General features: G+C 45.5%; 1 protein-coding gene across 1 annotated transcript in view; it reads right to left on the reverse strand.

Moving 5' to 3' along the window:
- LOC124739843 (uronyl 2-sulfotransferase-like) overlaps positions 1–16,046 on the reverse strand; it is a 170,155-nt gene extending 154,109 nt beyond the window's left edge. Inside the window, exon 1 of the mRNA XM_047248618.1 lies at positions 15,651–16,046. Within this exon, the coding sequence (XP_047104574.1) occupies positions 15,651–16,046 (396 nt within the window). The remainder of the gene's footprint in view (positions 1–15,650) is intronic.
- Positions 16,047–16,337: the final 291 nt, after the last annotated feature.

Here is a 16,337-nt window from a genome sequence, read left to right on the forward strand (position 1 = left end):
TGTACCAGCAGATATGCAGCTTGGACCCTAGCTTGCAGGTCTCCATCCGTTTCTACAGGGGTGTCATGCACCAACGCCTTGACGTAATCCTAGAGGGAAAAGTCCAGAGGCGTGAGATCCGACAGTCGTGTTGGCCATGGGACAGGACCTCTCCTTCCAATCCAGTCACGGGGGTAAGTGTTCTTTAGGTTCTCGCGAACATTAACACCAAAGTGTGCTGGTGCACCGTCGCGATGAAACCACATACTTTCGTGGGCAACAATGGGAACAGTCTCAAATGGTTCAAATGGCTCTGAGCACTATGAGACTTAACATCTGAGGTCATCAGTCCCCTAGAACGTAGAACTACTTAAACCTAACCAACCTAAAGACATCACACACATCCATGCCCGAGGCAGGATTTGAACCTGCGACCGTAGCGGTCGCGCGATTCCAGACTGAAGCGCCTAGAACCGCTCGGCCACACCGGCCGGCGGCACAGTCTCCAAAAACTGTGATAGCATATCTCGCAGGAACACCAGTTAACGTGGATGAGGCAAACTAGGCAATATGCCGGTCCTCGCCATATGACACGCATGATATGAGCTCAGCCGTGTAGAGTATGTTTGTCTGGTGGCAGTCAGAGGTGTACGCTGTTTATCAGCCGCTGCCTGCTCCAGTGTGCAACAAACACCCGAGATCTTGGCGACAGCGCGGCAGAACGGCATGCGCCGCATTACGTTGTGCGTGTTCATACGACAACGAATGTGCGTTTCTGACCATTGGTTCCCCATCCGAATATAATCGGTTGTGGACCCACTATCACCTGTTCCAATTTGATCCAAAAGGTTTAAAACATCCTGTGAATGAGCGCTGTATATATTAACCTGTTCCCAGTCGGCAAATTTCCATTCCGGGCTTCTCCATGTGCGGCTTCTTTCCTGAATACCTTTTTGTTCTGAAACGAAAGTTCCTACTCTACTAGTCAGGTACACTAGGAAACAGCAAGTCACTCTCTCCAGAAATAGCTCCTCAGTTGCTCAGACGGCTAGCAGCAAAGAAAAAGAGAACAAAATAGCCATGTCTCAGCGTGCTGCGATTGTTGATGCGTCCGTTACGTCACCACCCAGGCCTTCAGAATACGCCAAGGTCAGGCGTTCGCAGCCAAGAAGTGTCCAGCTCCCGTGCGGAAAGAGTCCCTTCCGCGAGCTTAATTATAAATTGCTTACTTCAGGGTTAGTAGTCAAGAAATGTCATAAACTTAGCAAAACTAAGATAACTTTCGTAACCCGCAAGTGAGACTCTTACACGTTGTACGTTGTTTATCCAAATGGTGTTTCAATCTACTTATCCATGGTATAGCTACCGGCTTCCATAACTGAAGTCACTGCTGAACGTTAGTGTGGTGACGCCGACTTGTACGTACAAAGTCAAATATCCTAAAGATATTTTCAGCGTCCATGTTTTGTCAGCAAAGGGTAGAATACTCCTGATCGACAGACTGCTATAATGATGCTGGTGAAATCCCAGATATCTCCGAATTGCCCTATAAAGCTAATTTCAGTCAATGCTCACAAAATTGTTTGACTGAAATATACCTATATAGAGAGAAAAGTAATGTACTTACTGATTCAGCCAGTTACATTGCAAATATGAACGTCTTCGAATTGCCTCACAATGTACGATCACGTCGAGCTATTGTTGGTAATTGTCCGCTGAATGGGGCTTTAGCTCACGTGTTATTTGAGAACAGTAAGTTACGTGATGCCATCGGATTTCACCTCCTCTTTCCATTCTTTTGTATATCCATGTACGTACTTTTAAGCTCTCTGAGCCTATTCCAGATGACGCAGTTGTGTACAGAGAGGTCATATCTTTCGAAATTCATTACGAAGTGCAGGAAGACTTGTCAACGCTTTATGGAAAGACTGGTTACTCACCCACAACATAAATACACTACTGGCCATTAAAATTGCTACACCAAGAAGAAATGCAGATGATGAACGTGTATTCATTGGACAAACGTATTATACTAGAACTGACATGTGATTACATTTTCACGCAATTTGGGTGCATAGATCCTGAGAAATCAGTACCCAGAACAACCACATCTGGCCGTAATAACAGCCTTGATACGCCTGGGCATTGAGTCAAACAGAGCTAGGATGGCGTGTAAAGGTACAGCTGCCCATGCAGCTTCAACATGATACCACAGTTCATCAAGAGTAGGGACTGGCGTATTGTGACGAGCCAGTTGCTCGGCCACCATTGACCAGACGTTTTCAATTGGTGAGAGATCTGGAGAATGTGCTAGCCAGGGCAGCAGTCGAAAATTTTCTGTATCCAGAAAGGCCAGTACAGGACCTGCAATATGCGGTCGTGCATTATCTTGCTGAAATGTATTGTTTCGCAGGGATCGAATGAAGGGTAGAGCCACGGGTCATAACGCATCTGAAATGACGTCCACTGTTCAAAGTGCCGTCAATGCGAACAAGAGGTGACCGAGACGTGTAACCAGTGGCACGCCATACCATCACGCCGGGTGATAAGCCAGTATGGCGATGAAAAATACACGCTTCCAATGTGCGTTCACCGCGATGTCACCAAACACGGATGAGACCATCATGATGCTGTAAACAGAACCTGGATTCATCCGAAAAAATGACGTTTTTCCATTCGTGCACCCAGGTTCGTCGTCGAGTACACCATCGCAGGTGCTCCTGTCTGTGATGCAGCGTCAAGGGTAACCGCAGCCACGGTCTCCGAGCTGGTAGTCCATGCTGCTGCAAACGTCGTCGAACTGTTCGTGAAGATGGTTGTTTTCTTGCAGACGTCCCCATCTGTTGACTCAGGGATCGAGACGTGACTGCACGATCCGTTACAGCCATCCGGATAAGATGCCTGTCATCTCGACTGCTAGTGATACAAGGCCGTTGTGATCCAGCAGGGCGTTCCGTATTACCCTCCTGAACCCACCGATTCCATATTCTGCTAACAGTCATTGGATCTCGACCGACGCGAGCAGCAATGTCGCGATACGATAAACCGCAATCGCGATAGGCTACAATCCGACCTTCATCAAAGTCGGATACGTGATGGTACGCGTTTCTCCTCCTTACACGAGGCATCACAACCACGTTTCACCAGACAACGCCGGTCAATTGCTGTTTGTGTATGAGAAATCGGTTGGAAAATTTCCTCATTTCAGCACGTTGTAGGTGTCGCCACCGGCGCTAACCTTGTGTGAATGATCTGCTAATCATTTGCATATCACAGCATCTTCTTCCTGTCTTTTAAATTTCGCGTCTGTAGCACGTTATCTTCGTGGTGTAGCAATTTTAATGACCAGTAGTGTATTTTCAATACACTAATAATTTTTATGAATAGATTGACGGGGTGGCTCTGGGCAGTCCTCTTGGTACGTTTATGGCCAGTTTATTTGTGGAGACCTTTTAACAACGGACGTTGCAGATGCGAGTAAAAGACCAGCCAGATGATGCCGCTACGTCTAAGATATTTCTGTGGTGTAGACACACGGTGTAGATGAGTTGGATGCCTTCCTGATGCGTCTCAACAGTGTCAGTTCGAAAATCCTATTTACTAGGGAGACGGAGAGTAAGGGCCAACCAATTTTTTAGGATGTGTGTGATATCAAGCGAGGGGATGGGACGTTTGGCCATAGGGTGTATAGAAAAGCAACGCATAGTCATTGTTACCTTCATAAAGATTCTAACCCCCACCTCAGACAAAAAAAACAGGTATGTTTAAAATCCTAGTAGACAGGGCGTACAAAATTTGTGAACCGACTTATTTAAAGATGAGGTTGAACACCTACTGTCGACATTAAAGAAGAATGGTTATTCTAAGAAGGAGACAGGTCGAGCACTTCGACCTAGGGAGAGAATCAGGATCAACGAAGAACAACGGTCGCCCAAGGGGAAAGGCTTCTTTCCGTTCATTAGTAAGATTACAGATTCCCGTTCATTAGTAAGATTACAGATCGTATTGAGAAATGTGGAGCAAGTATGTTGCTGAAACGATCTTCACACCCACCAGCAGCGTAAAAGAATGTTTAAGATCAGCGAAAGATAAACAACATTCTTTGGCTACACCGTGTGTACACTAACCAGCCAGAACATTATGACCACCTACCTAATAGCCAGTGTGTCCACTTTTGGCACGGATAACAGCGTCGACACGTTGTGGCATGGAAGCAATGGGGCCTTGGTAGGTCGCTGGAGGGAGTTGGCACCACATCTGCTCACACAAGTCACCTAGTTCCTGTAAATTCCGGGGACGGTGTGATGAGCGCAGACGCCACGTTCAAACACGTCCCAGTTGTGATCGATCTGGTTCATATCGGGCGAGTTGGGGATCCAGAACATCAACTGGAACTCGCCACTGTGTTCCTCGAACCACTCAATAGCACTCCTGGCCTTGTGACATGCCGCATTAACTTGTTGAAAAATGCCACTGCCATCGGGAAGCACGATAGGCATGAAGGGGTGTATGTTGTCTGCAACCAGTGCGTGACACTCCTTGGCCGTCACGCTGACTTGTATGAGCTCCACTGAACCAATATATGCCCACATGAATGTTCTCCAGATCATAAGGAGCCGCCAACAGCTTGTCTCCGTCCCACAGTACAAGTGTCAAGGAGCTGTCTGCCTGGAAGACGACGGATTCTCGCCCTCCCATCGGCATGATGAGGAAGGTATCGCGATTCATCAGACCATGCGACGCTGTGTCACTGCGCTAACGTCCAGTGCCGATGTTCGCGTGCCTACTTCAGTTATAGTTGCCGACGTCGTGGTGCTAACATTAGCACATGCGTGGGTCTTCGGCAGCGGAGACCCGTCGGTAGGTGTTTCCGGTGCTCTGTGTGTTCAGACACACTTGTACTCTGCCCAGCATTGAAGTTTGATGTCACTTCCGCCATAGTTCGCCGCCTATCATATTTTACCACTCTGCCCAGCGACGAGGTCCAACATCTAATGTGCGGGGTTGTCGCCCAACCCCCCCCCCCCCCCCCCCCGCCCCCTCCCCGACGTTTGGATGTGATTTCATCTTGGTTTCGCCTTGTGTTGAAGACACTCACCACAGCACTGCTCGAACACTCGACACGTCACGCAGTTTCCGAAATGATCGTGCCGAGCCTCCGGGCCGTCATTATCAGCCCTCGGTCAAACTCAGATAGATCGCGCGCCTTCCCCATTCTACACATGGACAACACGCTCACTGGTACTACACGCACCGTGCGTGTGTCTGACCAGCAGTCATTCCTCGCCGGATGACGCTGCTATCGCCTGGAGCGGTTGAAACGTCCCCTTTCGAAAATTATAAATTACTGTGCTGGTAACCTCTTATGTTATTTGATTTTCAAACAGCTGAGCACAACTGAACGTGCTCAGACATTTCTCTCTTTACTTATTCTGATTATCAATAAACTGACACACAATATTTTTAGCGCAATAATCCCTACAAAAGAATGGCCATGACTAACAATAACCTACACCTTTCATGAAGCACTTACCCCACAAAAATCTTCGTTACTCGAACTACTGCAATACAGCGAGCGCCAATACTGCCAGATAAATAAATGATTCTAACTACTGAAGGCACTAACTACTGATAGGCATACTTAGCAAGTGAAAGATTTTGATAGAGAACAAACAACGTATTTACCTCAATAATGTTCAAAAGTCATCATATATCTATCAATTCATGACAACCATATTTACAAATTTTCTTTTTCTGGCGGACACACGTCCAGATCGTCCGCTTTCAAAACTCTGCCATCTCTCTCCCCCACATACACCACTGCTGGCGGCTCACCTCCAACTGCACAACGCTACGCGCTGTTCACATCCAACTGCCCAATAGCGAATATTCCAACAATGCCAACCGGACACAACACAGTCAGTGATTTTCATATAGAGCGCTATGTGGCGTTACCAACATAAAAACCAAAACAGCCTACTTACACGGTCTGTATCGATAGTAGGTCGGTGGTCATAATGTTCTGGCTGATCAATGTGTATAAAATAGATTGGTTTACATTGGTACCACGAAAAGAAGAGTTACCACCTGTGTGGATGAACGCAAGAAGAATTGCCGCCTGGGATGTCTGATGAATCGGTTGTAGCGGAACATGTTTACTAAGAGGGTAATCATGAAATAAAGTTAAGGGAGAGGAGGGTTATATCAAAAGCATCGCATTATCATGCGTGCATGTATAGGGGACTATTGAGAATTATAAACAATGTAATGATTTTAACAGGACAGGAGAAGGTGTTAAAATAGATAAAATTTGGATGTCAACGTTGCAATGTAAGAATAACAATCGATTACTTTCAATCGAGAATGTTGGCATTACGAAAGATAATCTCGTAGTCGACGTTATGTGATAGATTGTGGTGTCCTCAACACTGCCTATATATTCGGCGCTCCATCGAGTTCTGGTTGCAGGTGTTTCCCGCAGTCGGAGATGAAACGTTAGAGGAAAGTGTTATGGATCAAATGGCTCTGAGCACTATGGGACTTAACTTCTGAGGTCATCAGTCCCCTATAACTTAGAACTACTTAAACCTAACTAACCTAAGGACATCACACACATCCATGCCCGAGGCAGGATTCGAACCTGCGACCGTAGCGGTCGCGCGGCTCCAGACTGTAGCGCCTAGAACCGCTCGGCCACACCGGCCGGCGAAAGTGTTATGCATCGAGAACGGCCTGTCACACCGGAAGTTTTAAGTGACGTACAGCGTCTGACTATCAGGCGGTCGAATTACGGCGAAGCAGTTTATCTTGATTCATGTGTCGGAAGGGGACTATTTTTCAGCAGCTCTTTGGTGCTAATTGAGAGGAATGGATATTTATGTTTGACAGCTCTGAGTTTCACTCTTTGATATCCTTTTACTCGTTAGTCCTTGTTAACAGCCCAACAGTACAATGAGGGATAATTCATCGCAGTCGTCCACTCGATACACATACCTACTTGATACATCATAGTTAGCAAAGAACAGAAGATGGAGCTTGCATTAGTATTTCAGCAAGTCTCCCAGAAGCCTTATGAGGTTCAGATGGCTCAAATTCCTGTCTGACCAAACTAACTTAGATTTTCCGTGAGTTCCCTAAATAATTTGAAGGCAGACCTTTACCTTGCTTACTAAACTAGACCACTACGAACTGATTTGCAAGGTGTTGTACTTGCATATACATTGAACACCATTCTGATTGTTACTGGTGTACGTATCATATTCCCCCAGAATTATTAAGCTCTTTGTCAGGACGAACCAAGACCGTGTGAAATGCGTGCTGAATTCTATTTTGCTGCTGTAAAAGCACATCTCCTTGGCCTTGTGGGAACTATAACATAATAGACCTGATGAAGTGTCAATTACCACTGAGAGGCGAAACTTGAGAAAAGGAACTCCCTTGGTAGCAGCTCATCTGTTAGCAGATGGTTACTGATGGTTTCATCTGACAATGGGTGCAACATTGCTCCGAATCTGTGTTGCCGACGCCATACGTTCAGGAATAGTTGTTCATCGTAAGCGGCGGTCTAGGCGTGAATCTGTACGCCATTGCTGCCTGAAAGCAGAGTGAAGAGACTGTACACCTGCTGTAGACCTTCGATACATGGCTGAGGAATAAATCCAACATGTTGAGCAGTTCTTCGGGAGAACCATACAGTCTTCAGCAGAACGACAGTAACCTTACTGAATTGTAGTTAATTGCACGAATTGAGAGATAATGTCGTTCCGGCTCATGTACAATGTTGCTAACCCTGTATGACGTCCACAACAGACCACCATTTCGGGAAGTCAGATACATTTGTGGGAACAACGTATGATTATCCGCAATGTCATCGACACTGTTTCCCGCGCCATTAGGCTAATAGCAATGTCTGTTTTCCCCAAATTGACGTTCTCGCGGTACGCCCTAACAGGGTATTACGTGGTAAACTCGATCCGCGCTCGACGCTGAAAATGGAGTGTTCGATATATCTGGAGCCTAGGTTTTTGGCTGCGATCACATGCTCTGTAAGTCCTGCACTGAGTTATCATGTGATGACATCCCGATGGCGTGACACTTCTCACGTCGGACTATTCCAATAGCCGTGGCGCCTCTAACGCAACAGCTATCTCTACTGCAGATGTTTGTCGATGTATTTTGATAAAGAATAACCGACCTCGGTGGCCAACCTCTGTCGGTTTACAATCAAACCTCTGCCGTCATATTAAAAACGTCTTAATTGGTATTGTGGCGAAAGCTGCTATTAAAGTATTCATTCAAATTTTTATACCACCCGAATATATATTGAAAGTATAGTGAAGACACAGTGGACTGATGTATTTCGCTTACCTTGTTGCTTCAGTCGTTTACCTGTATCTATGGAAACAGTGATATATTGCTATCATCTTCCCGTCACCCTCTCGGTATTACAGTGACATAGCAATTAGTCATGCTTTCCTAGAGCAGATCTCTAGTCGGGCCGTAAAATTTTCTTTGGAAATCAACAGGGTACATGTTAATGAACAGAATTCTTATCTCACTTATAATAAAAACAAGTCTTCATTTTCGTTTCTTCTGGAAATGGACTCTAAACCCCGAACGCATTTCTGTCTAGAATTTAGTGGTTTACTATTCTCATCTCTTTAAGATCATTTCTGGTTTCTTGCAGCATTTTATACCACAACGATATTATTATTATCATTACTGTGGTTTCAAAATGGCTCTGAGCACTATGGGACTTAACGTCTGAGGTCATCAGTCCCCTAGAACTTAGAACTACTTAAACCTAACTAACCTAAGGACATCACACACACCCATGCCCGAGGCAGGATTCGAACCTGCAACCGTAGCGGTAGCGCGGTACCAGGCTGTAGCGCCTAGAACCGCTCGGCCACTCCACTGTGGGTGCATTGGCTGTAGGTGATTAGTATAGGTTTAAAGAATAATAGCAAAATTACAGTCAGTTGATATAGTTAAGAAAACTGTTGAGAAGTTAGTAACAAATGGATTTTAGAAACTGTATGCAGTGTACCTAAAATGACAGACAAAGGCTGCCTTTGGCACTATTTGATTGAAACGATATAACTCCTAAAAGTCAACACGGTACAGACACTTCATGAGAATCTTCAGTCATCCATTATGGAAACAATCAGAAAAGGATTTAGACGCAGTAAATTCAGCGGGCTTCCAGTGAAAAAATCGTAACTTTGAGGGCAGAAAAGAAGGTGTCCAGTCGTGTTCAAACATACAAATGTCGCTAGTGTGGCCACTAAGGTGGCAACACCAATAAAATTGAATATTTTTAATATCGCATGGATCGCACTTTTTGTATGCCATGGATATGTCTTGTTAGGATATTTATGTCCATGCATGCTGAGAATAGTATTATAATATAGAGAGTCTCAATTGCTGAAGTGGGTACATTTTTAATTTCTAACCACTTGCTATTGCTTTGTCCCACCGTGACAAATGCTAACATTCCTGAGAATGTCCCTGTAAATATTTCCTGTTTTAAAAGAAAATGCGGTATCAAATTAGTGCTACCTTCTGTGTCCTCTACATAGCCACTCCAAAACGAAAGAATATTCTGCACATAAAGATAAGAAATCATTTCGTCAGTGATAAATGAATCCCACATCACTTCTTACAAATCTTTGCGCCTGAACTTGCTGAAATGTTATAGCCTTTCCATTTTAAGAAAATAACTAGTACAGAATTGTTGCTATACCAAAGACACTGCACGCAACAGAATATCTTCCCCACACCTAAGGAAATCTTTTTGTGAACAACCTTAGGCTTTATTTCTTGCTAGAAGACTGTACCGCAGAACGTGGTGAGAATGTGCAAATACGCGATTCCAGTTTTAAGCTAGATACCAGAACCATACACGAACGATTTTACAGAGGCGTTTCGCACCAGCTGGTCGCTTTTCAAATACTGACAAGTTCAGCTTTGTGCCACACACTGCTTTGTTAACAAATGGATAAACGGAATAACTAAACCGTAGTTCTGCCATTTGGCTGTCACAGCACTGGCGCGCCCAGTACACATCTGCCGGCTGAAGGCGGCGTCTCGCAGCTGACACACCCAGTGATTACTTACAGCATTGGCGCGGAGTGTGACACGTTGCAAACGCAATTTCCAATATTAAATGTCATATACACGCGTTATTTCAAACACAAATTAGTAATATAGGTTTCAGTCATCTACGTTACACGTTAGAATGCTGTAGAAATAGGACAGTGTTGCAGCTCGTGTGCGTGAACAATTGCGCCATGTTGTAAGATGTTGGTACGTTCCTCCACAATTATAGGCAACCTTCATTAGTGTGAAGATGCACTTGACCAAGGAGGAAATTGTCGACGTAGTAGTAAAACACACTTTTTAATTTTTTTTCTGAGGTCAAGAAACAGCGTATTTTCGATGTAGCTTACTTTTGCGTCAAAGCAATTTGTCGAAAGTTTTCCATCGTTCATGAGCAATTCAAGAAGGTCATCGGAATACTCATCAGTGGCTGGTACAACTACTTCACTGGACTCAAAAAAGACACGCAGTCGCAAGTTGTTTTTGATGTTTCAAAAATTGACGTAATTCCCTTGGAGAAAATCTGGCGTCATTTTTTTTAATTACAAAAAGTTTTGCGATAATTGTCTTTTCACCTTATAGACCTTCACCTACTTTGGACGAATGACAGCTGAGGATGAATCAACCAACACAAGAACTTCATCCATTCGAAAGAAACATACGCAACACGACTTCTTCAAATGCCCCTATGAATAAATAGGAGTATATTGTGTTATGTTATGAACTGAGTATTATGATGACGAAGACACGGAGCACAAACGGATAAAATTCAAAAGCATTGTACAATATGCCTTCGCGAACTGTGCCGAGGAAGGTTGAAGACGGTCCCCCCCCCCCCCCCCCCCTCCCTCCGCTTCTTTCTTCAGTAGCCGCGAAAGCAGAATTTCGTCTCCGATTTAAGCGAAGTGAAAGCTTAGTAGACAAACAGGAGCTGAGTGCGGAAAAAGTGACAGTTAGGAGAGCGACAAAGAAGTGTTCAAAGAATTTCAAAGTCAGATTTTGCCAAACGATAGTACTAAAAATCATAATAAATTTAGGTCTTACGTAAAGTCAGTATGTGGATTGAATACACCTATTCAACAAAAGATGATAGAGAGATGGGCGAAAAACTGAATTCTATCTGCCGAAATTGTTTCTGTGCGGTAGACCATATACGATTCCTCTATTCAATCAAGCACGAATGCCGAAGTGGCAAATATTGAGATATGCGATCGGGGAATAGAAAATCAGCTAAAACTGCTCAACAGTGGAAGGGCAAATCGAGTGGATGAGATACCTGTTTTGTTGTACAGAGATTATGCGAAAGAACTTGCTTTCTTTCCAGGAGTAGTTTATTTTAGGACATTGGAGCAATGAAGGCTAACTAGCGATTTACAAAAAGCGCAGGTCATTCCCGTTTTCAAGAAAGGCTGTCGGACATATGGAAGTAATTATCGTCCTGAACTCAATGTGTTGTAAAATTTTGAAGCCTGTTTTAGGGACACGCATTACGACGTTATTGGGGAACAAAAATCTCCTGTAGAAAAATAAACACGAATTCCGTAAACAGAAATCTTGCGAAATTCACTTCACTCTAATAGAGGATGAGATCCAGAGCGCCGTAGACAAAGGCGCTGAGGTTACCGTCGTGTTCCTTGATTTCTTCAAATTGGTTCAAATGGCTCTGAGCACTATGGGACTTAACTGCTGAGGTCATCAGTCCCCTAGAACTTAGAACTACTTAAACCTAATTAACCTAAGGACATCACACACATCCATGCCCGAGGCGGGATTCGAACCTGCGACTGTAGCGGTCGCGCGGTTCCAGACTGTAGCGCCTAGAACCGCTTGGCCAGTCCGACCGGCCTTTGATTTCTGGAAGGTGCTCCAAACAATTCCACGCTGTCGTTTAGAGAATAAAATATGTACTCACCGAGTATCGGATCGGGTTTGCGAATGGATGCACGACCTTCTTGCTGGTAGAACTCAACATGTTGCTCGTAACGGAACAAAATCGACAAATGGAAAGATATTTTCGTGAGTACCTCACAGGAATGTTACAAAGCCGCAACTATTTAAATTTCTTAATGGACTAGAGGATAACGTTAGAGGCTCTGTGAGGCTATTCGCGGAGGATTGCTGTTGTCTGTAGGTAGGCTGTAATGAAATGTAGGAAGACCTGCTCGGGATCGACGATTAGTGTAAGAAATGGCAGTTGACATTGGACGTAAATAAATTTAACGTAAATAGGCGAAGAGATCCACCACTATTCTATTACACTATAGGCGACAAATCACTATTAACAGTAACTACTGTAAAATGCGTAGGGGTAATCATCCGCAGCTATCTGAAATTCAACAACCACACAAAACAAAATTATATACCAGACTGAGTGAGATTCATTGGGAGAATCTTGAGGAAATGTAAATCATTGAGTCCATGTAATTCATTAATAGAACAAATACAAATGGCCGAACGATACCCGGCGCGTTTCGTCACGAAATGGATCACACGGCTCGAGAGAGCGTCAGCGAGATGCTCAGCAAACTCCAGTGGCAGACGCTGCAAGAGTAACGTTGTGCATCACGGACAGGCTTACTGCTGAAATTTTGAGCGCTAACATTCCCGGAACGGTCGGGCAACGCATTACTTCCACACACGTGTCGTGAAACGATCAGAACGAGAAAGTTAGAGAAATTAGATGTCATACAGAGCTAATGGTACCAGAAGTTTGATTTGCACATAGCCATTGTAAAGTTATGTTGTATAAATTAATATGTTTATTATTGCAGTGATAGAGTACAGAATTAAAAAAAAAACCATTATATAGAGAATTTTCGATGTTGCGAATGTATTGTACGACCTGCGTTGGAGACACAAGAGAGCACGTTTCCATATTGCAATAAATAAACAAAATAAAGATATGTTCAATGCTGTAACTGTCCATTTCATTGTCAGGAATCCTTAAGATTCATTGCAATGGATGGGAAATCATTTATGTTACATTGAGCGTTTTACTTAACACAAGAAGGACAATATTGGTAGAGGTAAAGGAGGCTGTGGGAAAGAGAGTGTACAGCAGAAGAGCACAGGAGTCTGCAAGTGGAAGCAGAGGAGAGACTTGTTGCCCTTTCCCTCTCCCTCGTCTAGAATGTAGAGTACAGGCCTTTTATTCATCCTAGAATTATCACACGTCGTAGATAACGATCATTTCTCCGGACGTGACACATTTTTGTGTGACATATAAAATTGTTTTCCTGTGGCATGGCAAGTGTGCAAACTGCCCAACTCATTTATTTTTAAAGATATTTGGTAAGCCTTTACCATAATGCGACTTTTATTGTTTATCCAATGAAAGAAGAAGTTTATTGTTACCAATCACTGTTTGTTTATTCCCACAACGCTGTTCGTTCAGGTGGATTACGTGGTTTAATATGGTATCTAAAGAATGTGTTGCGCTACAACCTTGGTTGTCACAAAGTCGAAGGTGTTTGTGATATGTCTTGACAGAGTAACAAGCACTGGAGCACTGGAGACAAAAAAAATGTGTGTGAAATCTTATGGGACTTAACTGCTAAGGTCATCAGTCCCTACGTTGACACACTGCTTAACCTAAATTCCTAAGGACAAACACACACACCCATGCCCGAGGGAGGACTCGAACCTCCGCCGGGACCAGCCGCACAGTCTATGACTGCAGCGCCTTAGACCGCTTTTTTATTTTTTTTTAATTCATTTTGTTCGATATTGTTCGTTGCGTCTGGTCACAACACATCCGTTCAAGCTCATCGTTTATTCTTTGACTCAGTTTTTTTTTTTATTACAGAAAGCACGCAGCCCTCTGACCGAACACGCTGAGCTACCTTTGCCGGCATGACCGCTCGGCTAATCCCGCGCGCCATTGGAGACACTGTCACAGGTTACTCCAGTGTCGTAACAGAACATATACATGTCACGTTAATGCACATAAATCCTCCTAATGATGGAGATTTAAAGCTTAGACATCCGTTGTGGGAACAGATAAACAATGCCCGGTAACAGTGCACTTTTTGTTTCATTGGCTAACTGATTTACACAAGTTGTCCGAGGATGAATGGTCAGTATTAAGGAATATGACAGGGACGATCATTGGAAGCAAAAAAGTGTAGCAAACATCGACTCTAAACGGCAAACTTGAGAGCTGTATGCACTTGTTCATTTTCGCTAGTGTGAAACAAATCTCTCTTACTGAACAAGTGCTCGTTGTTCTTAAGGTATCCATTTTAGGGCTCATGTTTATTCGATATTTTTTCTTGTTTTGGTCCGTACTACCTCTCCAAAAATATGGAAAGCAAAGAGCTTGCAGTAGAAGGAATTTTTTTCACAGTATTAGGATGATGATGGTGGTGGAGGTTTGTGGGGCGCTCACGATTGTGGTCATCAAAACCCGTAAAAGTTTCCAATCTTTCCATCTGCAGTCTTTGTCATTTCCCAAATGATGATGAAATGATGAGGTCAGCACAAACACCCAGTCCCCGAGTGGAGAGAATCCCAAACCCACGGTATTAGGATGAAGTGCTCACATCTCTTAAGATATGCATTTTACAGCCCACGTGTACTGTAAGTTTTTGCTTCAAATGGTTCAAATGGCTCTGAGCACTATGGGACTTAACAGCTGAGGTCATCAGTACCCTAGAACTTAGAACTACTTAAACCTAACTAACCTAAGGACATAACACACATCCAAGCCCGAGGCAGGATTCGAACTTGCGACCGTAGCGGTCACGCGGTTCCAGACTGAGGCGCGTAGAACCGCTCGGCCACTCCGGCCGGCAGTTTTTACTTCGCATGATCGTTCCGTCCGTTCCTCCTAGGACACCATGCATTAACGAGTTGTTCAATGAAACTGTGGTGTCACCGCCAGACACCACACTTGCTAGGTGGTAGCCTTTAAATCGGCCGCGGTCCGTCAGTATACGTCTGACCCGCGTGTCGCCACTATCAGTGATTGCAGACCGAGCGCCGCCACACGGCAGGTCTAGTTGAGAGAGACTCCCTAACATTCGCCCCAGTTGTACAGCCGACTTTGCTAGCGATGGTTCACTGCCTACATACGCTCTCATTTGCAGAGACGACAGTTTAGCATAGCCTTCAGCCACGTCATTTGCTACGACCTAGCAAGGCGCCATATTCAGTTACTATGAATGTATTCTGAACAGATAATATTGTGAATCATGTACCGTCAAGAGCGACTTTCATCATTAATGGATTAAAGTTAAGTATCAAACTAATTACGTCCGCTTTCTGAATTCTAATTCCTGGTCATGTTCCAGACCTCACGTCAGTATAGTTCTTCCCTCCTCACGCCAGCCTGCGTGAGCTAAAACGCGTGCATTTCGGCCTCCATTGGTAACACGGTGTTGGCTCTTCTGCTAACACAAAAGAAACACTAAGTTTACTGTTACCAGTCACTGTTTATGTTTTTCCAAGATGCGTTTCGAAGCTTTATTCTGCATCGTCAGGTGGGTGTACGGGCATAACAGTAGCATATTTCTGGCCGTTGCAGCTGGGACAACTTGTGTTATAGTCTTGCCTCCCCTGTCTCCGCTTACCTGCTGTGAGCGGGTCATCCTGCGCGGCCCGGGGCCGAGGCGCACGTGACGGAAGCCGTTGCGGCCCTGCAGCCACTGCAGCAGCAGCACCAGCATCTCGCCGCCAGCCTTGGGCACGCGGTTGAAGAGCAGCACGTGCGCCGAGGGCGGCATGGCCGCCACCTCCGCCAGAGACTTGGTGGCCGAGCGCGCCGCGGGGCTGGACGCCAGGACCCGCGGGTCTGCGGCGGGCGCCAGTGGGGAGGTGCTGCCCGGTGCCGGCTCAGCGTCCGGAGGCTGCTGCGGCTGGCGGGGGGCGCGCGCGTCCGGCCCGGCGGGCAGCAGCGCGAGCAGCGCCAGCGACAGCCAGCCGGCGCAGCCCAGCGCGGCGCACAGCTGCCAGCGCCGCGGCCGCATCGCAGACACTGGCGCCCCGGCTCTCTCCGCGCGCCGCGGCAGCTTCACTTTCACGCCGCCGCCACTCTCACTCCGGCACGCCACGCGACTGCCGCCACACAACACGGCCCCCCCTCCCCGCCCCTCCCCCCTGCCACCAGTAGCAGGAAGTCGCTACGCGCTTCTCCGCGCTATCGGCTGGCTGCGCAGGCGCTTAATCGGACGCAACCGGAGATAATCATCTGTTACGAGCCATTTAGCTACGCTTGACGCGAAGCCACTACCGGCGATTGCACTCGGTTGCCAGCTTCC

The sequence above is a fragment of the Schistocerca piceifrons genome, chromosome 1 (assembly GCF_021461385.2).
Source record: "Schistocerca piceifrons isolate TAMUIC-IGC-003096 chromosome 1, iqSchPice1.1, whole genome shotgun sequence".
In the NCBI taxonomy this organism is placed as follows: domain Eukaryota; kingdom Metazoa; phylum Arthropoda; class Insecta; order Orthoptera; family Acrididae; genus Schistocerca; species Schistocerca piceifrons.